At 41.6% G+C, this 26,890-nt stretch overlaps 1 protein-coding gene and 1 long non-coding RNA gene across 3 annotated transcripts in view; one reads left to right on the top strand and one right to left on the bottom strand.

Annotated features, from left to right (window-relative positions):
- Positions 1-26,890, top strand: part of LOC137319276 (uncharacterized) — a 92,560-nt gene that overhangs the window by 19,742 nt on the left and 45,928 nt on the right. The window lies entirely within an intron of this gene.
- The window catches only part of oxr1a (oxidation resistance 1a), a 701,118-nt gene that overhangs the window by 655,120 nt on the left and 19,108 nt on the right, over positions 1-26,890 (bottom strand). For both annotated transcript variants that reach the window (XM_067981541.1, XM_067981543.1), the window contains exon 2: positions 13,958-14,049. In XM_067981541.1, coding sequence (XP_067837642.1) covers positions 13,958-13,974 — 17 coding nt within the window. In that variant the 5' untranslated portion in view covers positions 13,975-14,049. The remainder of the gene's footprint in view (positions 1-13,957; positions 14,050-26,890) is intronic.

Below are 26,890 nucleotides of genomic sequence, written 5' to 3'. Positions count from 1 at the left end.
ATACTTAAGAAAAGACATACTTGCTCTCGAGGCAGTACAAAGAAGGTTCACTCGGTTAATCCCGGGGATGAGGGGGCGGACATATGAGGAGAGGTTGAGTAGATTGGGACTCTACTCATTGGAGTTCAGAAGAATGAGAGGCGATCTTATTGAAACATATAAGATTGTGAAGGGTCTTGATCGGGTGGATGCAGTAAGGATGTTCCCAAAGATGGGTGAAACTAGAACTAGGGGGCATAATCTTAGAATAAGGGGCTGCTCTTTCAAAACTGAGATGAGGAGAAACTTCTTCACTCAGAGGGTGGTAGGTCTGTGGAATTTGCTGCCCCAGGAAGCTGTGGAAGCTACATCATTAGATAAATTTAAAACAGAAATAGACAGTTTCCTAGAAGTAAAGGGAATTAGGGGTTATGGGGAGCGGGCAGGAAATTGGACATGAAGCTGAGTTCGGATCGGTCAATGCCCTGTGGGTGGCGGAGAGGGCCCAGGGGCTATGTGGCCGGGTCCTGCTCCGACTTCTTGTGTTCTTTAGATTTGTGGTTGGGATCAGATCAGCCATGATCTTATTGAATGGCGGAGCAGGCTCGAGTGGCCGATTGGCCTACTCCTGCTCCAATTTCTTATGTTCTTATGTTCTTATGAATGCACCCTTCGGGGAAAAGAACTAAAGCCGATGGGTGCTCTAGTGCATAGATCTCTACGGTTCATGAACAATGCTGTGAAGCAATAGCTACAGCAAATAGGATGCTAGGGTGTATTTATAGGATAAATCACTATAAGACAAAGCATACTATTTTGTCTTTGTACAAGACCTTTGTTAGGCCTCATTTAGAATACAATGTCCAGTTTTGGTCTCTTCACATGGTGGGTGATATTGAGGCTTTGGAAAGGGTGCAGAGGAGGGCCACAAGACTATTTCCCAGTTTGAAGCATCTTAGTTACAAAGATATGCTCAAAAACCTGGAACTCCAGACTTTAAAGAACCGTAGACTTAGAGGTGATTTGATCGAGCTTTATAAGATGAAGGGAATAGATTGTGTTTTTGTAGACAGCTTGTTTCAAATAAATAGGTCAGGGAGGACATAGGGGTCACAATTTTAAGTTATGTAATGCCAGAACTAGGTTGGATATTAGGATGTGGTTCTTTTCCCAGAGAATAGTGGCCCTGTGGAACAGGTTGCCAGCTTGTGCGGTGAACGCTGATTTGCTGAATTCCTTCAAGTGAGAGCTGGACCTGTTTCTGGCTGGGGCAGAGAGATCAGTTCTTACAAAAGGTAGGTACTACATAGCAATATCAGGGCCAGAGTGATCTCCTGGACTAGTTTCGATTGCGTAAGGGGCTCGGAGAGGAATTTTCCAGGTTTTTTCTCCTTAATTGGCCTGGGTATTTATCTGGGGTTTTTTTGCCTCTCCCAGGACATTACATGGCTTTAGGGTAGGGTGGGGAGGGGAGTGTATATATTGTGATGCACAAGGCATTGCAGTTGTGTGGGATAGGTTGGATGGATAAATGGGTCTTTTCCTGTCGGTCATTGTTTCTATTGTATTGTTGGGATGTGGGCATCACCGGCAAGGCCGGCATTGATTGATCTGTACAACTTGCACAGTGTGCTTGGCCACTTCAGAGGGAAGTTAAGAGTCAATCACATTGGTGTGGGACTGGAGTCACATATGGCAGGTTTCCCTCCCGAAAGGACATTGGTGAACCAGTTGGGTTTCTATGGCGATTCAACAGCTTCACGGTCATTTTCACTGATACCAACTTTTCATTCCAGATATTTTTTTTAAAAACTGAATTCAAATTCTCAAACTACCATGATGGGATTTTAACTCATTCTCCAGTTCATGAGTCCAGGCTTCTGGGTTACTATTCCCTAACATAACCACATATAACTTTAAATTTCCTATATCCCAGTGAAATTTTGAAAATATATCTCTGCCTGTCTTGTTCAAAGCAAGTACTCCATTGGAAAAAATGAGAGAGATATAGATAAGCTAGAAAGATACTGTGGAAGGTCAGCAGCAACCAGTCATATAAATCAGGGATGTTCACCCAGGTCCAGGTCACACTGAAGCTTCCTGCTGTGGCAGCAATGGCTTGTTACTTTCCATCTTTCAAGGAGGGATACTCAAATAACTACTATAAATCTAGTGTTTCATTGTTCACTTATCTACTTACCGATTAATAAATCTGTTTTGGCTGTTTACAGCATAAGCAATGATCTAGTGGAACGTTTATTCTACTGCATCCCCAAGGCAAGGAAGATCACAGGCGAGCATGTGATACAACCAGTAAATCAAAATACAAAAACAAAACAAGAGTTTTCTATTAGATCCCTGGGCTCACTATAAATTACGTAGATATTGGGAGAAAAAGGCACACTCCAGTTTGTAGGGAGCAAGAGCCCACCTACAGTAGTGGACAGAGTTACTGAACCCAGGAGAAATGGCTGGAGTAAAAAGACAAAAACATAATGGCCAGCGGGAAAGGCATTGGAGAAATCAAGCCGTTAGGTGAGGTGAGGTGATGAAGGCATGGAGAGGGTTCAGAATTGGTGGCTGAGGTAAGGATATGGGTTGCAAAGGCAGAAGTAGATGGAATTCGTGACAAAGCAGATGTGCCATTTGAAGCTGAGCTCAGGACAATGACGGGTTCATCCCTGAGTGAGTGTAAGAAACTGTGCCAGAGGCACGTAGGAGGGTTTGGAGTGAATGTGTATAAATGCATGGAGCATGACAAATAAGGTTGATGAGCTGCAGGCACAAGTTGCTAAATGGGATTATGATATAGTGGCAATAACAAAGACCTGGCACAAACAAGAGCAAGAATGGGAACTAAACATTTCTGGCTACAATGTATTCAGGAGAAATAGGGAAGGGAAAAAAAGAGGGGGGTTGGCAGTATTGATCAAATATACTGTTACAGCCCTGGAAAGGGATGATGTGCTTGAGGGTTCAAAGACAGAATGTATTTGGTTAGAGTTAAAGAGCAGAAGAGGAGCTGTTACTCTACCGGGAGTATACTAAACAAACTGGGCCACCAAATAGTGGGAAAGAGATGGAGGAGCAAATCTGCAAGCAAATTTCAGAAAGATGTAAAAACAATATAGTAGTGATAATGGGGGACTTCAATTATCCTAATATTGACTGGGGAAAAACCAGTGTAAAGGGCCAGGAGGGGGAAGAATTCCTGAGATGTGTACAGGAGAACTTTCTTGATCAGTATGTTTCCAACCCAACGAGGAAGGAAGCATTGCTGGATCTTGTTCTGGGGAATGAAACAGGGCAAGATGAGCATGTTTCAGTGGGAGAGCATTTGGGATACAGTGATCATAGTTTCATTAGGTTTAGAATAGTTATGGAAAAGCATAAGGAACAAACAAAGTGAAGATACTCAACTGGAAAAGGGCTAATTTCAGTGAGTTGAAAAAGGATCTGGTCCAGGTTGATTGGAAACAAAGATTGGTAGGTAAACCATTAAATGAGCAATGGGAAGCCTTCAAGAAGGAGATAGTTTGGGTACACACTAAACACAATCCTACAGGGGGTGGGGGGAGGGGGAGGTAGAAAGGGCATCCAAAGCTAGAGCTCCTTGGATGACTGAAGAAATTGAGATTAAAATGAAGCAGAAAAAGGAGGTTTATGATAAACGTCAGGTTCATAATACAGTAGAGAATCAAGCAAAATACAGAAAGTGTAGAAGAGAACTGAAAAAAGAAATAAGAGGGGCAAAGAGAGTGTATGAGAAAAAGATTAACGGGTAATATAAAAAGGAACGTTAAAGTCTTTTATAAACATATAAAGAGTAAAAGGATAGTCAAAGGAAGGGTGGGACTGAATAAGGACCAAAAAGGAGATCTTCTTGAGGAGGCAGAGGGCATGGCTGAGGTACTAAATGAGTACTTTGCATCTGTCTTCACTAAAGAGGATGCTGCCAATGTTTCAGTAAAGGAGGAGAGGATAGCAAAATTGGATAGGATAAAAATAGTTAAAGGCAAGGTAGTGAAAAGGTTGGCAGCAAGTAGAATAGTAAATTGCCCCACTTTATTCCCCAGAAATAGATCCAGCACTGCTTCCTTCCTTGTTGGATATGGGAGTGGTGCCAGAGATCTGGAGGGTTGCAAATGTTACACCTATGTTCTTAAAAAGGAGAGAGGGATGAACTGCAGGTCAGTTAGCCTAACGTCGGTGATGGGGAAAATTCTAGAAACCATAATCCGGGACAAAATGAATTGTCTTTTGGAAAAACATGGATTACTCAATGACAGCCAGCATGGATTTGTTAAAGACAAATCATTTTTGACCAACTTGATTGAGTTCTTTGATAAAGTAACGGAAAGGGTTGATGAGGGTAGTACGGTTGATGCTGTGTATATGGACTTTCAAAAGTTGTTTGATAAAATGCCAAATAATAGACTTGTTAGCAATATTGAAGCCCATGGGATTAAGGGAACTGTGGAGCGTGGATACAAAATTGGCTAACAGACAGAAAGCAGAGACTAGTGGTGAACGGTTGTTTTTCCAGACAGGAGGGAAGTCCCCCAGGGCTGTATTAGGACCACTGCTCTTTTTACTATGAGGAGAGGCAATATAAAGTAAATGGTACAGTTTTAAAAGTGGTGCAGGACCTGGGGGTTCACATGCACAAATCTTTGAAGGTGGCAGGGCAAGTCGATAATGCTGTTAAAAAAGCAGAAGGAATCCTTGGCTTTATAAACAGAGATATAGAATACAAAAGCAAGGAAGTTATGGTAAACCTTTATAAATTACTGGTTAGGCCACAGCTGGAGTATTGTATCCAATCTGGGTACCACACTTTCGGAAGGATGTCAAGGCCTTGTAGAGGGTGCAGAGGAGATTTACTATAATACTACCAGGGTTGAGGGACTTCAGTTATGTGGAGAGATTAGAGAAATTGGGATTGTTTTCCTTAGAGCAGAGAAGGTTAAGGGGATATTTAATGCAGTTGTTCAAAATAAGGAGCAGTTTTTATAGAGTAATTAAGGAGAAACTGTTCCCACTGGCAGGAAGGTCAATAACCAGAGGACACAGATTTAAGATAATTAGCAAAAGAACCAAGGGGAGAGGAGAATTTTTTTTTAAACATAGCAATTTGTTATGATCTGGAATGCACTGCCTGAAAGGCAGTGGAAGCAGATTAAATAATAACTTTCAGAAGGGAATTGGATATATACTTAAAAAGGAGAAATTTTCAGGGCTATGGGGAAAGAGCAGGGGACTGGGACTAATTGGATAGCTCTTTGAAAAAGCCAGTACAGGCACGATGGGCCGAAATGCCTCCTTCTGTGCTGTATCATTCTATGATTCTAGGCACAACCTTTCGGAAAGGGAGGGCGGGGGGGGGGGGGGGGGGGGGATGAAACAAACAGGATGGGTTCTGACGTTGAGCTGGAGAGTGTTCTGGTTTATGCAGGATTTGATATCTGACCAAAAAAAAAGTAAGACAGCACAGCATCAATCATAAAATCAGGAATAGTGGTGGAGAGATAACTTTCAGTGTCATCAGTATACATGTCGAAGTTAATACCATAGATGATGTCGCTGAGAGGCAACATGTAGATGAGGAAAAAGTGGGAGCCAAGGATGGGGCATTGTGGTTCAACTGGCAGTGACTGTGGAAAAGCACAAGGAAAAGCACTGAGTACACAGGCACAGGTAGGAATGGAAGCAGAATAAACTGGTAGCGTGGAGGTGAGGGAGTGTCGGAGAATGTGATGATTGACCGTGTCAAAAGCTGTGGAAAGATTGAGGAGAGCCAGGATGGATAGTGCACCATGGTCACAGTGACTTTGAACACAATACAGAGAACTGTGTGGAAGATCAAATGCCCAGTCTCATAGCAGGAAAATTAAAGTGCTTTCTCTCTCAACAAACTACAATCTAGTCCATCTGATAACATACTTACATTCTTAAAGAAAAATCATAAACCACATAACTGAGAACATTTAGAATAATTAAAGAATTTAGAACCTTAAACAGCTTTAAAATGCATTACGGCAGCAGAATGGCCCAATTTTTTTTTAATCTTAAAGGGCCATAATTCCTTTGTTTGCTAATTGTAGTAGAAAAAGTAGACATAAGGATACTCTGGTGATTACTGATTTATACTCATATTTATGTTTCCACTAAAATTAGCAAATGCAGGCAAATATACCTCTGTTAGTATAATGAACACCATTGTTCTGTTCTGCTAGATCAATATCTTCATATTAAGTGTCATGATTTAATACTATTTTAAATGGCATGCTGTGTGTTTATGCCATTTCCGGCCTGAATGAAGGAATTGCAGTAAATTTACGCCCGTATATACCAGAAGTACCTTTTCAAATAACTTGTGAGGAAAGCAGAGAAGTCATTATTAACAATACGAACTGCAGAAAGGATTGAATTCCTTCCATTTATTTTTCCTGACTGTGGCACATTTTTAAAAACAAAATCGGTAAAACCTTAGTTACACTAACTGGTGTTGGAGTAGCTAAGACACTTGAATTTGGCACTCTACTAACTTTTGAGCAGGCTGTGTTGCTGAAGATGAAGGCACATTGTCTAAGTAGTTCCGTAGTACTCTAATCTCCGGAGGTGAGAAGCAGTGAATGGATAGATTTTTGCATGTACTGTACTTGCATATGCATCTTTTGTATCACCTCCACCATTGGCTGCTCTTCTCCATGCACCTTCTCTTACAACTGCTGTAGATGTAACACCTATCTATACAGTTCTTTCGACATCATTGTCTCAGGCACCAAACGCTAATTGATTTACATGTACTTCCACAATCAAATATACTGTATTCACTGCCCACAGTGCAGTCTCCTTTGTAACATGGGGACTTTGGATGAATACTTTGGTGAACACTTCCATTCTATCCAGAAGCACAATTCTGGCCTCCCTGAGGCTCGATACTTCAACTCCACCTCCCATTCCAACTCCGACATTTCCAGTTTTAGTTTTTTTTTCAATGCTCCAACCAAGCTCAATGCAAATGTCAGCTTCATAACCAACCTGCAGTTCTCTGATGTGAACACTGACTTTAACCCTTTCGGCCTTTGTTATCTCTCTATTCTCTCATTCACACTGCATGCTATTTTGGAGCAGTTTTGCTCATCTTTTGTCATTTTAATGCATTTTCACAATCTGACTGAGATGAGCCTTCTATATCATCTACACTTTCATCTCTTTCAGTCTTTTATATAAATTCTTTACAGGTTATTAAACCCAGTAGCTGCCTCTTTGTGACATATTTAGCACATCTGAACTCTTGACTTTTACCTGCTGTTCTCCCTTCCCTCTTTGTTTTGATCAGCACTGTAAAAGGAGTGCTGTTGTCTTCCTATATCGGTGCTGAAGAAGGGTCTCCCACCTGAAATGTTTGGGCTCATTTTCTGACTTTGCACTCTCAGCAAAGAGGCTGATCCAACAGAAACATCAATCAGAAAATCTGTTGTGCTGAAATGGTCACAAATCACGCACTGCCTGTATCCAAACTTCCGATTTACGTTCCTTGCTGGACTTCTTGCTGGAAGTGTAAAGTCAGAAAAGTAGCCCTGCTCACCTGACTTTTCAGCTGTTGATGGATCCACTGTGTATTTCCAGCAGTTTTTGTATTTATATATCAAAAAGCCTGTTTCTAAGTCTGTATTCTCCAATTTCTTCTGTGTCTATGATTTGAAGACATCAGTTATTAGGGTTTCCAAAACGTTTCATCAGTAGCAAGGGAAATATCAGAGACACACATTAAAGAAACATCAGAAACACATGGTGGAAATTTGGGCATGCACCTGCTATGATTTTCCAACCATTCTTTTAAATGCCTGGAAAATCAAGCACAGCACACGCCCAAATGTCCAATATGGATTTGCACTGGCAGCACTAAGTCAGGAAATTGACCCTGAGAAATCAAATCGTGAATCTGCCATGTCTAAGAATTTCTTAACATTTCTTAATGGATGTCATGCCTTATAATTCAAACACTCTTTTCCCAATGAAGACAACTGGTTCTTTGATGCAGAAAATAAGCATGCTTTAGGGAAAGTACATGACTCTCGAGACAGACACATGTTGATTCATGGAATATCTTCAAATGTTTCATCCTCCTAGTGATATATTTTACCATTTGAAGATTCTATTGCTTCTAGTGTAATTATATGCACCAAAAAAATTCCCAGTTCAGATTAAGCTGATATTTCTAAATTAATGTGGATTTTTGTATTATTATGTAAAATATCTTTGAAATTATATTTTTTTCCTCTCTGTATCCAATACTCCTGAGATCCCTGCCACCAGGACCAATTACTGGAGGGAAAGGAATTTCCTGTGGGATCAATGTCAGCAGCAATCCGAGGCAAAATGCTTCCTCTGGGCCGATTACTTTTTCCCTTAAGAGTTTCATTAGCATTGCTGCCTTTACCAACCTGCTGCTGGGCTCCAAATCATTTGCAGGATTCAATTTCTCGTCCTTATTTTGACCAAGATGCCCGATGTAAGGTTAGTTCATTGTAAAACACAACAGACTGTCAATTATATCTGACATTGAAACTAACCACATATTACGTGAAAATCCATCCAGGCAAGAGAAGGACCACAAGATAATGAATTATTTAAAGTGCACTTTTTTTTAATATTAAAAACAAGCCTCCAAAAGTGACTTCTCTAGTCCAATTTCCAAAACAAAACAAATGGCAAAATTACAAGCTGAACACTCATTCCCTTTCTGTTCATGTCTCCACTTTGTCCCTGACTGGAGTCAAACTCTCATTGTTTGATGGATGAATTATTCTCCATTTATAGTATCTTTCAGTCTTTTCCTGATGTGATCTAAATTATTGACTTGCACAATCACAGTTGCTGATGAAGTGCCATTTGCTGAAATGGGTAGAACTGGGATGAGATTACTTGGTGCATCTTGTAGGAAGTATGGTATGAGGCATTCGGATTGCTCTAGATCCACTAATTCATGGTAGTGACTGACAACGTCTAAAACATTCACATTTTTGAAGAGTCAAAACATAGAACAAAAAGACACATTTTAAGAATAGATTTGAAATTTTTCAATGTTAACAAATGAAACTAAAATATTGATGCAAAGTGGACATGTGGAAAAGTCTACCAGTGATTATGACAATTTATCTATTGCTTTGTGCTCAGCTCTCAGTCCCTTATTCTAATACAAGCCCTGTGCAAGCAATAAATTTATTTTACAACTGCCTCATTATATTCATTTTGTCTGCTATTCATATTTACAATGACACTAAACTATCGCAATACCATTTTCAATTGTAACTATTAAAGCCCTTATTAAATAATGCTAAATAATTTGACACTGAATTTCCATTTACATAGTTAAACGTTAATACCTCAAATGAGCATTATTATGGACCAAGAGCCGGCTGTAATGGAAACTGCCACCACGTCCTTTTGTGTGTGCGTGTGTTTGTATATACTGATATCTAGTTTCAGAAATGTATCTTTATTCAGGCTTGGCTTTTCGGTAACATCCACTTTACTAAATGTTTACACTCTCTAGATGCAATGCACGTACAGTTTGTGTGTGTAAGGAGATTTACTTCCCACTGATAATCTAATTATATTAGTAATGGATAATGGCATGGAACTCGCCAATGGCATTGTTTTCACCAAGGACGATGTACAATGTAAAACTGCTGCATAATTCATTTTTTTTTAACCATCTTAGTTAAGTATGTCCAAGGGAGTCCAAAAATCCCATTTCTGCCTGTCACATGAAGTGTTGCCTTTCAAGAAAGTCACTGCTTCTCTTATTCATGAAGACTGTCTCTACCACACTATCTGAATGGCTGTGATAGAGTTGCTGCATGCCATGTAAAATTGTATAACAGCAGTGGGGAATTAACAGTTACAGAATCAATTGAAAAACTTGGGTAGGTTTTTTTTCCTGTGAATTTAAATCTCTTTTTAAGCTCCATAGAATTTACCTAATGCAAGGCTTTGGGATAAAATATGAAAAAGTGGACATACCAATAAAAGTACACATCGCAGATTGCCCTTTTAAAATAGTCAGTGGCCACAAATAAAATTGCCAGATTTACAGTCATGATTAGTCTGAGTGCAATAACTGTCGTCACCAAAAATGACCGTTCAAGCATAACCACAGAAACAAAGAGTGAAATTCAAACATGTTCTGGGTGTGTGGCACTCTCAAACCAGTATTCACCAGTGAGGGTGACGACACCTCGAAGGAGTGCTGTCCTGAGCGTGGCACCATGGGGGCAAAGGACTGCACGGGGTGGGGTACAGTGAAATGTAGAAATGCAGCAGACATAGAGGATTCAATAGTCAGAGGGACAGACAGGCGTTTCTGTGACTGCCGACGTGAGTCCTGCATGGTGTATTGCCTCCCTGGTGCCAGGGTAAAGGACATCGCGGAGAGGGTGCAGAACATTCTGTGGGGGTAAGGGGAACAGCCAGAAGTCATGGTCTATGTGGGTACTAACAATATAGGAAAGAAAAGGGATGAGGTCCTGCAGTTAGAGTTTCAGGAGCTAGGGAGCAGGTTAAAAGCAGGACCTCAAAAAGTAGTAATCTCTGGATTACTCCCAGTGCCTTGCGCTAGTGAGTACAGAAATAGGAAAATAAGGCAGGTTAATGCATGGCTAGAGACATGGTGCAGGAGGGAGGGCTTCAGATTCTTGGGACATTGGGACCAGTTCTGGGGCAGGAGGGACCTGTTCAAGATGGACGGGTTGCACCTCAACAGAGCTGGGACCAATGTCCTCTCGGAGAGGTTCACTAGTGCTGTGGGGGAGGGTTTAAACTAATTTGGCAGGGGGATGGGCACTAAGATGTAGCATTAGAAAGGAGAAACAAGGTGCATAAAAGGATTGGGAGAGACAGATAGCACTAGAGTAAGAAATAGTACAGTAGAAGGTGGGATCAGACTAAGAGAGAATACGAGACGTTCTCAAGTAGGTTTAGCGTGCATTTTTTAAACACATGAAGCGTGGTAAATAAGGTTGGTGAGCTGCAGGTGCAAATAGCCACACGGGAATATGATGTGGCAATAATGGAAGCCTAGCGCAATAAAGGGCAGGATTGGGTACTAAATATTCCTGGATACAAGGTGTTCAGGAAAGGTAGGGAAGGAAAAAAAGGAGCGGGGTGGCAGTATTGATTAAGGAGAATATTGCAGTGCTGGAGAGGGAGAATATCCTTGAGGGGTCAGGGGCAGAATATATTTGATTAGAGTTAAGAAAGAAAGAGGTGCCATTACACTACAGGGTGTATTCTACAGACCACCAACTAGTGGGAAGGATATAGAGGAGCGAATTTGCAGGGAAATTACAGAGAGGTGCAAAAACTATAGAGTAGTGATAATGGGAGATTTCAACTATCCTAATATAGACTGGGATAGTAATAGTGTAAAGGGCGAAGAGGGGGAGGAATTTCTGGAGTGTGTTCAGGAGAACTTTCTTGATCAGTATGTTTCCGGCTCAATGAGGAAGGAGGCATTGCTGGATCTGGTTCTGGGAATGAGGTGGGTCAAGTGGAGTAAATATCAGTGGGGGATCAATTAGGGAACAATGATCATAGTAACATAAAGTTTAGATTAGTTATGCAAAAGGACTAGCAGCAATCTAGAGTAAAAATACTTAATTGGAGGAGAGCCAATTTCAGTGGGTTGAGAACGGATCTGGCCCGGGTAAATTGGATTCAAAGATTTACAGTTTTGCCTGCCATCGATCAATGGGTGGCCTTTAAAGAGGAGATGGTTCGGGTACAATCTAGGTGCATTCTCACGAGGGGGAAAGGTAGGGCAACCAAAGCCAGAGCTCCCTGGATGATGAAAGAGTGCAAGATGAAGCAGAAAAAGAGGGCGTATGACAGGTGTCAGGCTGATAATACAAATGAGGACCAGGCTGAATATAGAAAGTACAGAGGAGAAGTGAAAAAGGAAATACGAGGGGCAAAGAGAGAGTATGAGAATAGACTGGCAACTATCATAACGGGGAATCCAAAAGTCTTCTATAGGCATATAAATAGTAAACAGGTAGTAGAGGAGGGGTGGGGTTTATTAGGGACCAAAAAGGAGATCTACGCATAGAGGCAGAGGGCGTGGCTGAGGTACTAAATGAGTACTTTGCATCTGTCTTTACCAAGGAAGAAAATGCTGCCAAAGTTACAGTAAAAGGAGGTAGTTGAGATACTGGATGGGCTAAAAATTGATCGAGGAGGTACAAGAAAGGCTAGCTATATTTAAAGTAGATAAGTCACCCAGTCCAGATGGGATGCATCCTTGGTTGCTGAGGAAAGTAAGGGTGGAAATTGCTGGCCATAATCTTCCAGTCCTCCTTAGGGTGGTGCCAGAGGACTGGAGAATTGCTAATGTTACACCGTTGTTCAAAAACTGGTGTAAAGAAGCAGATTCAATCATGGCTTTCAAAAAGGAATTGGATAAATACTTGAAGGGAAAAAACTTGCAGGGCTACGGGGAAAGAACTGGGGTATGGGACTAGTTGGATTGCTCTTACAAAGAGACAGCATGGGCTCGATGGGCTGAATGGCCTCCTTCTGAGCTGTGACTATTCTATGATTGTCTATGTTTGTCAATCTTTCCTCTGGCTCCAGCGGATACTGTTGATTATATTGATTCTGGTCCACTATTTTGATACACCTGTCAGCTGTCCCAGGATAACCAATCAGAATTCAAAAAGCAACAGCCATGTAGAGCAATACAGCAAATTAATAGAAAGTGAGTCAAATTGATTCCTCAATGTTACAGTTAAAATCTCTCAGACCTCCCACTCTGGGAAGCCGGACCAATTGCCGCCCGCTTCAGCTCCCACACTCCTGATTCCCGCCCCGAGGTAAAATTGACCCGAGTATCAGTAGGTGATTCCACTACAGGGAGAAACAAAGCCAAGCCTGGCCCTGTCTTCCATTGATGCCCATAAATGTGCACATACAGCAAAGGTTGCATGGTAGTGATCAGGAGCAGGAACCCTGGCCAATTACCTCCCCTCGAACGCAGGACACTGAGGTCAACTATAACATTTTTATGCCATCTTAGCTGAGATCAGTTAACTCAGCACAGGCTGGAGACTGAACTTGGGATCTTTATGGTTAATATGCCTTAATCGACTGAGTTACCGGGGAAGCCCTTGTTTCTGGGTTCCTTATTGAAAACGTTGGTTCAATATCATACAAGTTTCCCATAGATGCCTATTGTGCCGACAGTAGCTTATTTTCTGTATTTGATATTGATGCCTATACTATATTTCCAGCAGAAGGAAACAAAGTTGATGTGACAATAAACCCAACTCAGTGCAGGTTGGGATGCTCACAAGTGTGTATCTGTTTCTTTGCAAGTACATAATGCAACGCTTGAGCAGTAGCCGAGAACATGAGAGGCCAGCTGCAGCCATTCTCCACTCCCACTCTTCGTGGACTCCCAGGCAAAGGCCAAGGAGCCCAACAAAGTTATACAAATGATCTAGAGGTTGCAAAATTGGCCAGGGTCAGGGCTGCCTCTTTGTGGCGGGTGGAAGTCCCGCTACACTGAAGATGCACCTCAGTTCCACTAAAGCAGAAAATCCATGTCATTATCTTTTCTTAGACATCATCCAAAGTGAGCTACTAGGGTGGTGTTTTTTTTTCAACTCTGGAACTCATTGGTGGGCCCACTGGTTAACAAGTCTCAAGAAAATTATCTCGCTCTGTTCACAATGTTGCTAGTAATAGATTGTAAACATTTTCAACATTTTTCCCTCCAGAGCCCCATGAATCATTACAAACTATCTGCAGTGTACAGACAGGACCAGGTTAAAACAAGCATGCTTGAAAAATTCCAAATATTGAAATGGCAAACATGACAAGTATAAACCAACACTTTTGCATTCATTCTCTGTTTGTGACAATAACTTAGTGAATAATTTCTGTACTTTCACTCACACACAAAACTGACCTTTTGGTGCTGAACATTTTGACAATGTCTTGCTTCTCATCTAAGATTTGGATTTCATAGACAGGGAAGGTGTGCTGACCCCTTCAGTTCACCTGATGAGAAAAGCAGGAAACACGTTAAAAACAATTCAAATGCAACTAGACTTAAACAGATGAAATTCATTTTATCATCACAGAAACAAAGCATAGATTGAGAAAGGTGGTTTAGCCCATCAACCCGAATCCTTCCATAGACCATATGCAATTTACTCTATCAAGGCCACAGCCAAAAGTTCGAAGAAAACAGACCTCTGAAATTTCTTCCTGACATTCTGATCCATTCATGTAATATTACAATCTGCTCAGTCGACTCCAGACTAGCTGCATTCCAAAAGTGATATCTCCTCTGACTGTTTAGAATTGGAACCACAGTGTCTCATTGAAAACCTGACCACCTATGTCTGTACGTATCCGTATAATTTTCAATTCCGTCCTTAAATAGATATTTACCCAGCCCTTCTTTATAATACATCACAGTAGGATTACCTGTTGTTGCTTCTACATATATTTGATTCCTGCACGATGGGGCAAGCTCTAACCTGTACTCTCGTTAGAGGCTGGTTAACTTTGTACTTGTGCCCTCTAGTTCAGCCATCACTGTTGTACTTAAATAATCTGCTTACATAAATAATGTCTCATCATTTTAAAGAACTGTATCATATTCATCCTCAATATTTGTTCTCCAATGAAAACCAGTTCAGTTCTCTCAGGAACTCTTCCAATGATAATAGTACAGGATTGTTTAACACAATGGGTGGAATTTCTGTAATGGTCGCAGAGTTAGTGGGAACAGTGCAGCATGCGGTTTGTGTACGCCTGAATAAGGCACATCCACTGAGCTTCAATTTCTGGGTCAGAGCTCAATATATATGCGGAGCAAGCTCCCAATGTGATTTGAGCCTTCTGCTGGGAGCTTGTACAGTGGGGGGGGGGGAAGGGAGCAGAGTGGACAAGGATTTCTTGCACAACTGCAGCAATTTAAAGGGGTTACAGACTGCAGCTTTCAACAAAAGCGTACTGTATGTACATTTATTTACTCACACAGATGCTGAGATACATGATGGGCACTAAGTGCATTTGGTCTTCCAACATCTCAACGCTACTTCTCTGTTTGCAGGGCAAGTTAGCAAATTAAGGAAGGTAGCAGAAGCACACAAGAGGAAGGATCATCAATTCTAAGCCCTCAAGTGTATTTGTGGAGGCAGCTGTGGAAACTGTCAGTGTCGACAGCATAGAGGAAGTGGGGATGGGTGAAGGCAGATCAGTCTTCCAAGTTGATGGTTATCATCATCCTTTCCTTGTTATTTCTTTACTCCATACTCACTCATTCCCATAGGCATACACTCAACAATAACAACAACAACAATTTGCGTTTATACAGTGCCTTTAACGAGGATAAATGTCCCAAGGCATTCACAGTAGTGTAATCAAATAAAGATGGACAGTGAGCCAAAGAAGGAGATATCAGGAGAGGTGACCAAAAGCTTGGTCAAAGAGGAGGAACTTAAAATAGGAGAGGGAGGTGGAGCGGTGGAGTGACTTACGTAGGAAATTCCAGAGCGTAGGGACCAGATGACTGAAGGCACAGCCGCCAACAGAAGGGGAGCAGAAAGCATAACATATAATGCGCTGTATATTGCTTCAGAACCAAAGTAATGGAAAGTCATGCAGTATTTACAATGCTTAACAGATGTCAGACACATTTTCAAATAACAAAGTATTTAAACTGCCAATCACCTTTAACTGTTCATAATTTTCCTAACAAGAGAAATGTTCATTGCATTTGCTAAGCTCTGTGGACAATGCAGCTTTTTCCTTCACCCATATTACTATGACTCAACAAAAATACTCCAAAATCATTTAATCTCGAATACTATACACTATCAAGTAATCACTCTCCCCTACATACTGAGGTCTTGCAATATCAGGTTATCAAACGGCACTTACTCACCAATAACCTGCTCACCGATGCTCAGTTTGGGTTCCGCCAGGACCACTCGGCTCCAGACCTCATTACAGCCTTGGTCCAACCATGGACAAAAGAGCTGAATTCCAGAGGCGAGGTGAGAGTGACTACCCTGGACATCAAGGCAGCAATTGACCAAGTGTGGCACCAAGGAGCCCTAGTAAAATTGAAGTCAAGGAGAATCAGGGGGAAAACTCTCCAGTGGCTGGAGTCATACCTAGCACAAAGGAAGGTGGTAGTGGCTGTTGGAGGCCAATCATCTCAGCCCCAGGACACTGCTGCAGGAGTTCCTCAGGGCAGTGTCCTAGGCCCAACCATCTTCAGCTGCTTCATCAATGAACTTCCCTCCATCATAAGGTCAGAAATGGGGATGTTCGCTGATGATTGCACAGTGTTCAGTACCATTTGTAACCCCTCAGATAATAAAGCAGTCTGTGCCCGCATGCAGCAAGACCGGGACAACATCCATGCTTGGGCTGATAAGTGGCAAGTAACATTCGCACCAGACAAGTGCCAGGCAATGACCATCTCCAACAAGAGAGAGTCTAACCACCTCCCCCTGACATTCAACGGCATTAGCATCGCTGAATCCCCCACCATCAATATCCTGGGGGTCACCATTGACCAGAAACTTAACTGGACCAGCCATATAAATACTGTGGCTACAAGAGCAGGTCAGAGGCTGGGTATTCTGTGGCGAGTGACTCACCTCCTGACTCCCCAAAGCCTTTCTGCCATCTACAAGGTACAAGTCAGGAGTGTGATGGAATACTCTCCACTTGCCTGGATGAGTGCAGCTCCAACAACACCCAAAAAGCTCGACACCATCCAGGACAAAGCAGCCCGCTTGATTGGCACCCCATCCACCTCCCGAAACATTCACTCCCTTCACCACCGGCGCACAGTGGCTGCAGTGTGTACCATCCACAGGATGCACTGCAGCAACTCGCCAAGACTTCTTCGACAGCACCTCCACCATCTTGAAGGACAAGGGCAGCAGACACATGGGAACAGCACCACCTGCACGTTCCCCTCCAAGTCACACACCATCCTGACTTGGAAATATATCGCTGTTCCTTCATCGTCGCTGGGTTAAAATCCTGGAACTCCCAACCAAACAGCACTGTGGGAGAACCTTCACCACACGGACTGCAGCGGTTCAAGAAAGCGGCTCACCACCACCTTCTCAAGGGCAATTAGGGATGGGCAATAAATGCTGGCCTGGTCAGCGATGCCCACGTCCCATGAACGAATAAAAGAAAAGGGTATTATGGAGATTGATTAAATTATGGGACTGAGTTTCCTTGCGTCCACTGATCCAAGACTTACAAAGACAGTTGCCATGCTATTGGGCTCTCTGCAACATGCACATTTGTTGTTCAGCGGAAACTAGCCAAGATTCTGTAGCCTTGATAATCTTAATCTTCAATTTTAAGGCTATGTTCGAATAATTATGCTTTACCTTTTGGACTTTTGGAATGGAGATCCCTGGGCTCAGTGTGTAGATGAATATCTACACAGCCTACCTGATTTTCTTCTATGCGCTGTATTCAAGCAATCCTTTATGCCAAGGCGCAATGATAGTAGGCAGATTTTCCTATCATAGTATGTTACAGCACAGAAGGAGGCCATTCGGCCCATTGTGCTCGTGCCGGCTCTTTGAAAGAACTATCCAATTAGTGCCACTCCCCTGCTCTTTCCCCATGGCTCTGAAATTTTTTCCCTTCAAGTATTTATCCAATTCCCCTTTGAATGTTATTATTGTATCTGCTTCCACCACCCTTTCGGACAGTACATTGCAGATTATAACAACTCTGAGTAAAAATGTTTCCTCAGGTCGCCTCTTGTTCTTTTGCCAATCACTTTAAATCTGTGTCCTCTGGTTGCCGACCATACTGCCACTGGAAACAGTTTCTCCTTATTTATTCAATCAAAACCATTCATGATTTTGAACAACTCTATCAAATTTCCCTGTAACATTCTCTGTTCTAAGGAGAACAACCTCAGCTTCTCCAATCTCGCCACGTAACTGAAGTCCCTCATCCCTGATACCATTCTAGTAAATCTCTTCTGCACCCTCTCTAAGGCCTTGACATCCTTCCTAAAGTGTGATGCCCAGAACTGAACACAATACTCCAACTGACGCCTAACCAGTGTTTTATAAAGGTTTAGCATATCTTCCTTGCTTTTGTACTCTATGCCTCTATTAATAAATCCCAGGATCCCATATGCTTTTTTAAAAAAAAACAACCTTCTCAACTTGTCCTACCACCCTCAAAGATTTTTGTACATACACCCCCAGGTCTCTCTGTTCCTGCACTCCCTTTAAAATTGTACCATATAGTTTACATTGCCTCTCCTCATTCTTCCTACCAAAATGAATCACTTCACACTTCTCTGTGTTAAATTTCATCTGCCATGTGTCTGCCCATTTCACCAATCTGTCTATGGCCTCCTGAAGTCTGTTATCTTCCACACTGTTTAGTAATTTTCTGAGTTTCGTGGCATCTGCTAACTTTGAAGTTATACCCTCTATACCCTGTTCAGGTCATTAATATATATCAAAAGGACCAATGGTCCTAATAATGACCCCTGGGGAACACCACTGTATACTTTCTTCCAGTTTGAAAAGCAAACTACTCTCTGCTTTCTGTCCCTTAGCCAATTTTGTATCCACGCTGCTATTATCCTTTAATCCCATGGGCTTTAATTTTGCTAACAAGTCTATTATGTGGTGCTTTATCACATGCCTTTTGAAAGTCCATATGCACAACATCAACCACACGACCCTGATCAACCCTCTCCGTTAATTGAATTCTTTGATGAAGTAAGTTAGTCAAACGGGATATTCCTTTAACAAATCTGTGCTGACTTTCATTTATTAGCCCAAACTTTTCTAAGTGCCAATTAATTTTGTCCCGGATTATTGTCCCGATAAGTTTCCCCACCACCACCGTTAGGCTGACCGGCCTGTAATTGGCAGGTTTATCCCTCTCCCCTTTTTTGAACAGGGGTGTATCATTTGCAATCCTCCAGTCCTCTGGCACTGCCCCCAAATCTATGGCAACATCTTACACATTTTTTCCGGACAATATTACTTTGTATACAAAAGATTACAAGCAGACAAGCCTACATGTACATGGTAATAAAATTCAAGCATTTTAACAGAACAGTCGGCAGAAAAAAAAGTGAGGCTAATATGCAAAATGCAACAGCACTTTCCTAAAATTGTAACAAGAAAATAGGGTGTATTTAACAGTGTTGTGAATTTTATACTACATTTTATGACGTAGTATCAATTATCGAAGTCACATAATGCTATTATACCAGAACCATTGGTGCAGCATAATCAATTTGCCACACATCACTGAAACAACATAAAACTGCCAGTTTTCATTTTCAGTCTGCAGGATTATGAAGCAAAATATTTTATGCATTTATGCGACCTAGCTAATCTTGTTTTATTTGACAAATAGTTTAATAAAAACAAATATTATGGAGACTACAATCTCTTATGCTTGCAAATTGTTAATTAATTTTTGTAGCAGTGATCCGCCATAAAAATGTGAGAAATAAAAAAGAAAAAACTAGATTTGCTGGAAATCTGAAACAAAACAGGAAAACAGCAAGTCTGCCAGCATCTGTAAAGAGAAAAGACAGGTTAATGTTTCGTGTGTAACCCTTTGTGAGAATCGGTTGACAATTCAACTGTCAACTTATCTTTTCTCTTCACAGATGCTGACTGACTTGCTGCGTTTCTCTAGAATTTTCAGCTTTTGCTATTAAAAATTATGATAGTCATTTTGAAAGCATGTTGTCTAAATGATAGATAAATCTATACAGGTAAATATCTCTCCAGGTGCACAGACTACATCTAAAGTGCTTTCAGCCCTTTCCCATTGCAATTTGTCAGAGGGTCATAGGAATTGCTGGATGAAAAAAGACCAAGATCCATCTAGTTTGCTTCTACTATAGAGTCATAGAGTTATACAGCACGGATAGAGGCCCTTCGGCCCATCGTGTCCGCGCCGGCCATCAAGCCCTGTCTAATCTAATCCCATATTCCAGCATTTGGTCCGTAGCCTTGTATGCTGTGGCATTTCAAGTGCTCATCCAAATGCTTCTTGAATGTTGTGAGGGTTCCTGCCTCCACAACCCTTTCAGGCAGTGAGTTCCAGACTCCAACCACCCTCTGGGTGAAAAAGTTCTTTCTCAAATCCCCTCTAAACCTCCCGCCTTTTACCTTGAATCTATGCCCCCTTGTTATAGAACCCTCAACGAAGGGAAAAAGCTCCTTAGTATCCATCCTATCTGTACCCCTCATAATTTTGTACACCTCAATCATGTCCCCCCTCAGCCTCCTCTGCTCCAAGGAAAACAAACCCAATCTTCCCAGTCTCTCTTCATAGCTGAAGCGCTCCAGCCCTGGTAACATCCTGATGAATCTCCTCTGCACCCTCTCCAAAGCGATCACATCCTTCCTGTAGTGCGGCGACCAGAACTGCACACAGTACTCCAGCTGTGGCCTAACCAGTGTTTTATACAGCTCCATCATAACCTCCTTGCTCTTATATTCTATGCCTCGGCTAATAAAGGCAAGTATCCCATATGCCTTCTTTACCACCTTATGTACCTGTTCCGCCGCCTTCAGGGATCTGTGAACTTGCACACCAAGATCCCTCTGACCCTCTGTCTTGCCTAGGGTCCTCCCATTCATTGTATATTCCCTTGCCTTGTTAGTACCTCCAAAGTGCATCACCTCGCACTTTTCCGGGTTAAATTCCATTTGCCACTGTTCCGCCCATCTGACCAACCCATCTATATCGTCCTGCAGACTGAGGCTATCCTCCTCGCTATTTACCACCCTACCAATTTTGTATCATCAGCGAACTTACTGGTAGTCGCCTGATAAAATCAATCTCTATTAATTAGTCTACAACAGACCCACACAAGACACAAGGAAAACCTCAATGGTGGAGAGATTTGGGAACCACAAGTCCAAAATCACCTGTTCCTCACCAGCATACTGCACTTACCACATGTCATATCTCAAATTAGTCAGATACTGTATCCGAAAATGTTATTTTCTGAGCGAATCAATACTAACTGCTTTCACCGTCTCCCTAGGGAGTTTGTTCCACAGATTGACCACTTGCTCACTGAAATACTGGCCCCGATTTTAACCCCCGCCCAGCGGGGATGGTGCGTGGGAGGGGTTAAAATTTAAAAATTCTACCTCCCAGCTCCAACCTGCCACCTTCTCTGCCGTTTACATTTTTACAACCCCAAATCAAGCCATCAACGAGGCTCCCACACAAGGCAGGTGGGGGCCTAGTTAATATTCAAAGGTCGCGGCCCAATGACATCATCTGCGCTGCGATGTAGAATTAACTGAGCGTTAGGAGGAGTCCCGTGCTGATGGCTGCCCGGCAGCAGATCAAAGGCAGAAGGCTCCAACCGGCTACGGTAAGTATTAAAGATCTGTTGCTTTTAGAACACCTTGAGAGCCAGGAGGAGCAGGAGTGCTTCCCTTCAGGCCCCTCAAGGAGTTCTTGGGCCTCCCTAGTCCCGGGCCTTCCCTCCCTGAACTCGCTGGAGCTCTCAATCCCCTCCATCCACTGACTGCCGTGGACCGTCCCCACGGGTCCAGCCTCCTGCCGCTCAATTCCTACTCTACCGAGGCAGTCAATCTGGCCGGATGCCAGGCGGGAGTCAGTGAAGAGTTATTTAAATGAGGCCCTGCCGTTAAAATCGGCAGTGTCTCCACGTCCCCGGCCTTGCCAGGTTCGTTGCCCACACACTTCCTGCCCTCCCACTGATAGAGGCCATTGTTTCCACAGATTAGTTTCAAATTTACACCCCTTCAAAATCTTCCGGTGGGCTGACCCTGTGCGAGGTAGTCAGAAGCAAGTGCAGGATTTTGTACAGAAAAATGCAAAAAAGGTTCAAAAGGCATTTCAAAAGCTGCAAAAATCACTATGAGGTTTCCAGCTCACAAACTCCTCACTTCTGCCTTGATGAGGTGATCCTCGCAGATGCTGCACCTCCTATATCTCAGTCTACATTATCCAGAGCGCAGTGACAAACAAGTAAACACATAGCTGCTCCCCCACTGGCCCTCAGTGACATAATGTGGAGATGTCGGTGATGGACTGTGATGGACAAATGTAAAGAATCTTACAACACCAGGTTATAGTCCAACAGTTTTATTTGAAAATCACAAGCTTTCGGAGGCTTTCTCCTTCGTCAGGTGAGTGTGTGATTCTGTGGAAGGTACCGCATATATAGTCAGAGAACAATGCCTGGTGATTACAGATAATCTTTCCAACTGCCCATTGTCAAGGCAATCAAAGGAGTCGAATAGTGTTCAGACACCACACACAGGACCACCGAATACACAAATGGTCAGAACCCAAAGACAGAGAGAGAGAGAAACATCAGAAAGGAAGAGAAAGAGAGAGAATGATCAGTTGTATTAAAAACAGATAACTCTTTTTTCGCTGGTGTGGTTACGTGTAGTGTGACATGAACCCAAGAACACTATTCGACTCCTTTGATTGCCTTGACAACGGGCAGTTGGAAAGATTATCTGTAATCACCAGGCATTGTTCTCTGACTATATATGCGGTACCTTCCATGGAATCCCACACTCACCTGACGAAGGAGAAAGCCTCTGAAAGCTTGTGATTTTCAAATAAAACTGTTGGACTATAACCTGGTGCTGTAAGATTCTCAGTGACATAGGCAAACAAGATCAGTGGGGGCTCAGTGGATGGATCGCGGGAAGGTTCAAAGTGTAAGGAAACTCGGGGAAAGCATTTTAAAAGGTGCACAAACAACTTCCATGTGAATTTCCTCGCTTAAAAAAAATCCTGGCACTGTTTATACACTACTAATGCTGGAGGTTTGATTGCTATAATGTCCATATCAGAAAGGCTGAGTGATTCTTTCTTGGTGGAAGGTTTCAAAATAGCATTCTTCACAACAAAGAGGAGGATGGGTTGGAAGAACCTTGGCAAAGATTTTAGTTCTCCTTCAAGATTTTAAATACACAAAACAACTCCTGATTTTTAAAAACAAAAACACCTGCTGAATTAAGAGTTGGCATTATTTTACAGAAAATCTAGTTTAGTGCTGTAGAGTAATTTTAGTGGATCAACTAATGTGGTAATGTATTTTTTGAAATAAGATTCTCTGATGCTGTTTGATTCAGTTGGTATAGTCCACTCTGATATTTAGGGCAAATACAGGATAAAGTTAATGAAGTTTGGTATTTAATGCTTCAATGACTTAAAATTTTAAAGCACAGCAAATGGATCTCTGTTTGTCAACACAGATGGTCTTTGACAATTATATAAAAACCACTATTCCATTCATATGGAACTGTTCGACCCCATGGTTTTGTCAAAAATTCCGTAATTGTGGAATACCCTGCTGGCTCAGCAAGAAGGTCCCAGGAACAATCTCCAGTCTATGTTAAGGGTGGCTTTAGGGCCTCTACAGTTGGTTTTAGTGCTTCACTTTAACAAAAAATCAGCCAGGTTCCCAGTCATCATAACTATTCAATAACCCATGTTGGAAGTGGACATTAGCTCAGGCAAGATTATGCTTGGCTGTGATGCCTCAACATGTAAGTGGGTAGTTTAGTGACACCCAACATCAGAGTTCAGGGCAGGATAGACATAGGTGATGAAAAAGATTTGGTATTAATTTGAAAGAGTCTACCTGATTTCAATCATTCTCTTCTACTTAAGATATCCAGTTAACCATATGCTGTTGTGTTGTAGAGAATTCTATCTTGTAACATCATCAGGAGAAATTCTTTGTTTTATTATCATGCAGTAATCTTTGGATAAAATCATGCTGCTATCACTGGCTTGTGGTCCATGGTTGCGCTATATTGCTTTTCACTGAATTTTGAATGGTAAATAAAAGAGATATCTGGGAAGTAGAGGGGGAAGCCAAATTTCCATGGAGATTTACGTAACATAGCTACATAGTGCAAACTGGACATGGTAATGTCATTCTCTCCAGTCATGTCATCCTACCCTGAATACACTATAGGAAGACTCAGCGAAAATAACTCAGTGTTACTGACTAGACTTATCCATATCACAGAAGTCCACAGTTCAAAACATTGCACAAATGATTCTTTTTCTGGGAAAACTGTTGTAAATTGGCATCCTTTTTTTTGATTAGTATATTTATTTTGTCCTTTTATGACTTTAGCCCTGTTATTGAAGAAAATTAATATTTGATGTTTGGCCTTGTAAGAAATTTGCATTAAAATCAAATCATCGGCTATGAAGGTCTTCCAGATAAATTGTGGTTCTGAAGCATAATCCACCTAAATCCAGTAAAAGTGATACTATTGCCTGCTATGGGCCTGAAATAATTAAATTAACTTCTTTATGCAAAGAAGGAGGACAAATGTCAGCATTAACATTTTAGTTGCTGGTCTGCAGTCAGCCAATTTACATGGATATTAAAGTGAAATTAATTGTCATGGTATTGTATTTACATACATAAATGTCATTTTTCTAAAGTTTGCGCACCAGGAATTCAGAATTTGGAAATACTTTGTTATATCGCAGGAGCAGTGTAAACTTTTGTATGCTCACAACACAAAAAGCAGATGGCAAAATGAATTTAGACCTAGTCAGCAACAAGAAAAAATGGAAAGCATGCATGCTTGATTTAACAAAGTGCACCCTTAAACTGTCAACCATCAATGGTACATTATCTACAAGGTCGCATTAGATGCTGAAGGTGTCCGTTGTAACAATGGTAGCCAAGGATAAACAGCAAACCAAATTCTCTGGATTCAATTGTTCCATCAATTATGGCACTGCCTGTTATCTATGCTTCTTAGTATAGCTAAAACTGATACCCATACTCCTTGGCACAGATGGAATTATTGTATGAACTGCCACTCTGATGTGTACATCTTTAGTTTAAGATTTGGATTTTCATTACAAGAGCCAAATTTCAGACCTACTAATGCTGAAGCTGAACCGAAAATCCAAATTTATTCAAATACTCAACCCTACAAGTGGTAATTCTTCAATTCATCAGGAATCTCCTCCTGCCAAGTCTGAAATTGTTTCAGAATAAGAAATGGGTGGCTTTTATATTAAAGTGATAATGTCTTGATGAAAAAGTGTTTTGTAGCTCTTTATGCTCGTTTCCACTACATCGTTTGTGAGCACCATCGTTCCTAATGAAAATCACATGCAGCTCTTCTCCTTTCCTAAAAGGCTATGAAGACAATATCTGTTTAAGATTGCCTTTCAGTACTTTTCTAAAGCATGTTGCTGTAATGTTATGACAGATGCACATTCCTCTTGTTATTTTTGATTGGTGCCAATACTGTTGCTTTAGGGAAGAAGTGTAAAATTGAAAGGCCACTGCTTTATGACCAGTAGAACCTCCAATAACCTGGATACATACTGGCACTAGATAACCACAGAGCCTAGAAATGACTGTATGCAATATTAGCACACAAGTGCTTAATGACTTCATTTGGCACACTCTGCGGTGGAGACTAAACCTTTTGAAATAAATGGGTTAATGGCTTTGAATTGTAATGATCCGGAATGCGCTGCATGAAAAAGTGGTGGAAGCAGATTCAGTAGTAACTCTCAAAAGCGAATTGGATAAATACTTGAAGGTAAAACATTTACAGGGCAATGGGGAATGGGACTAATCAGATAGCTCTTTCAAAGAGCTGCACAGGCGCGATGGGCCGACTGACCTCCTCCTATGCCGTACCTACTATGATTTAGATAGCGGATAGGGGAAGGACGTCCAAACGCTTTAAACATTCCTACATTAATACCACATGCACCATTTTTAGATTCGTATTCCCAGAATCCAAAAGGAAATGGTCACATCAGTAAACCATCATGAAAATTGATCCGGACACGGGCCATTATAGAAAAAAAATCACATGCCATTCAAAGAGTTCCTCTTTTTAAACGTCATTAGCCACAAACATATGGTGCCACAAAAAAAAAAATCGCCTTGTAGAATCACAAAGAGCACAAACCAAGCAAGATGTCTCCTTGTGCATGTAACGATCAATTGTTATTCAAAATGAATCAACCTAACTGAGAATTCAGACTTATTGCTCATTCCTAGTCACTTTGCTGTTCACACTTTTCCCCCTCCCTAAAGCCACTTTTTCTGTTTCCTTGCTCTTAAGCATGAAAAACAAGGGAGAAAACAAACGAGCCTTCAGAACAGATATGCGTATTCAATTGTACAATGTGTTTTATGGAGTGCAAAATTGAAACAGTGAACACCTACTAACTCAACATTCATAACAGAAAACCATTTTGTTTATACCTTCAATGTTATTGTTCCTGTTGCTGGAATTTCAAATGCAAAATTCCTAATTTCATTTTTTCTCTAAACTCAGATCACACATTTTACCCTAATTACAATTCAATTTGCTCACAATTTCTCTCCCTATAAAAGGCTGCGTACCTTCCCCGATTTCAACAATAAATTAAAACTACAACAGATTAGAAACAGCTAGATTGTGAATGGCTGTGTTTAGGGAAAAAATTCCATTGCGATTAAAATTCGGCAACAAAAAATTCTCTTGCGTTCGACTGTTTTACTGATAAGCGAATGTTTTGACCGTTAATTGTGGCTCGGTGGTAATTCTCTCGCCTCCGAGTCAGAAAGTTGTGGGTTCAAATCCCGCTCCAAAGACTTGAGCACATAATCCAGGCTGACACTTCAGTACTGTACTGAGGGAGTGCTGTACTCAGAGGTGCTGTCTTTTGGATGAGATGTTAAACCAAGGCCTCATCTGCCCTCTCAGGTGGATGTAAAAGATCCTGTGACACCATTCGAAGAATAGCAGGGCGTTCTCCTGGTGTCCTGGCCAATATCTATCCCTCAACCAACACCTAGAAACAG

This window comes from Heptranchias perlo, chromosome 3, assembly GCF_035084215.1.
Source record: "Heptranchias perlo isolate sHepPer1 chromosome 3, sHepPer1.hap1, whole genome shotgun sequence".
Lineage (NCBI taxonomy): Eukaryota > Metazoa > Chordata > Chondrichthyes > Hexanchiformes > Hexanchidae > Heptranchias > Heptranchias perlo.
The sequence above is the reverse complement of the archived record's forward strand: the minus strand, read 5'-3'. Positions and strand labels throughout refer to the sequence as shown.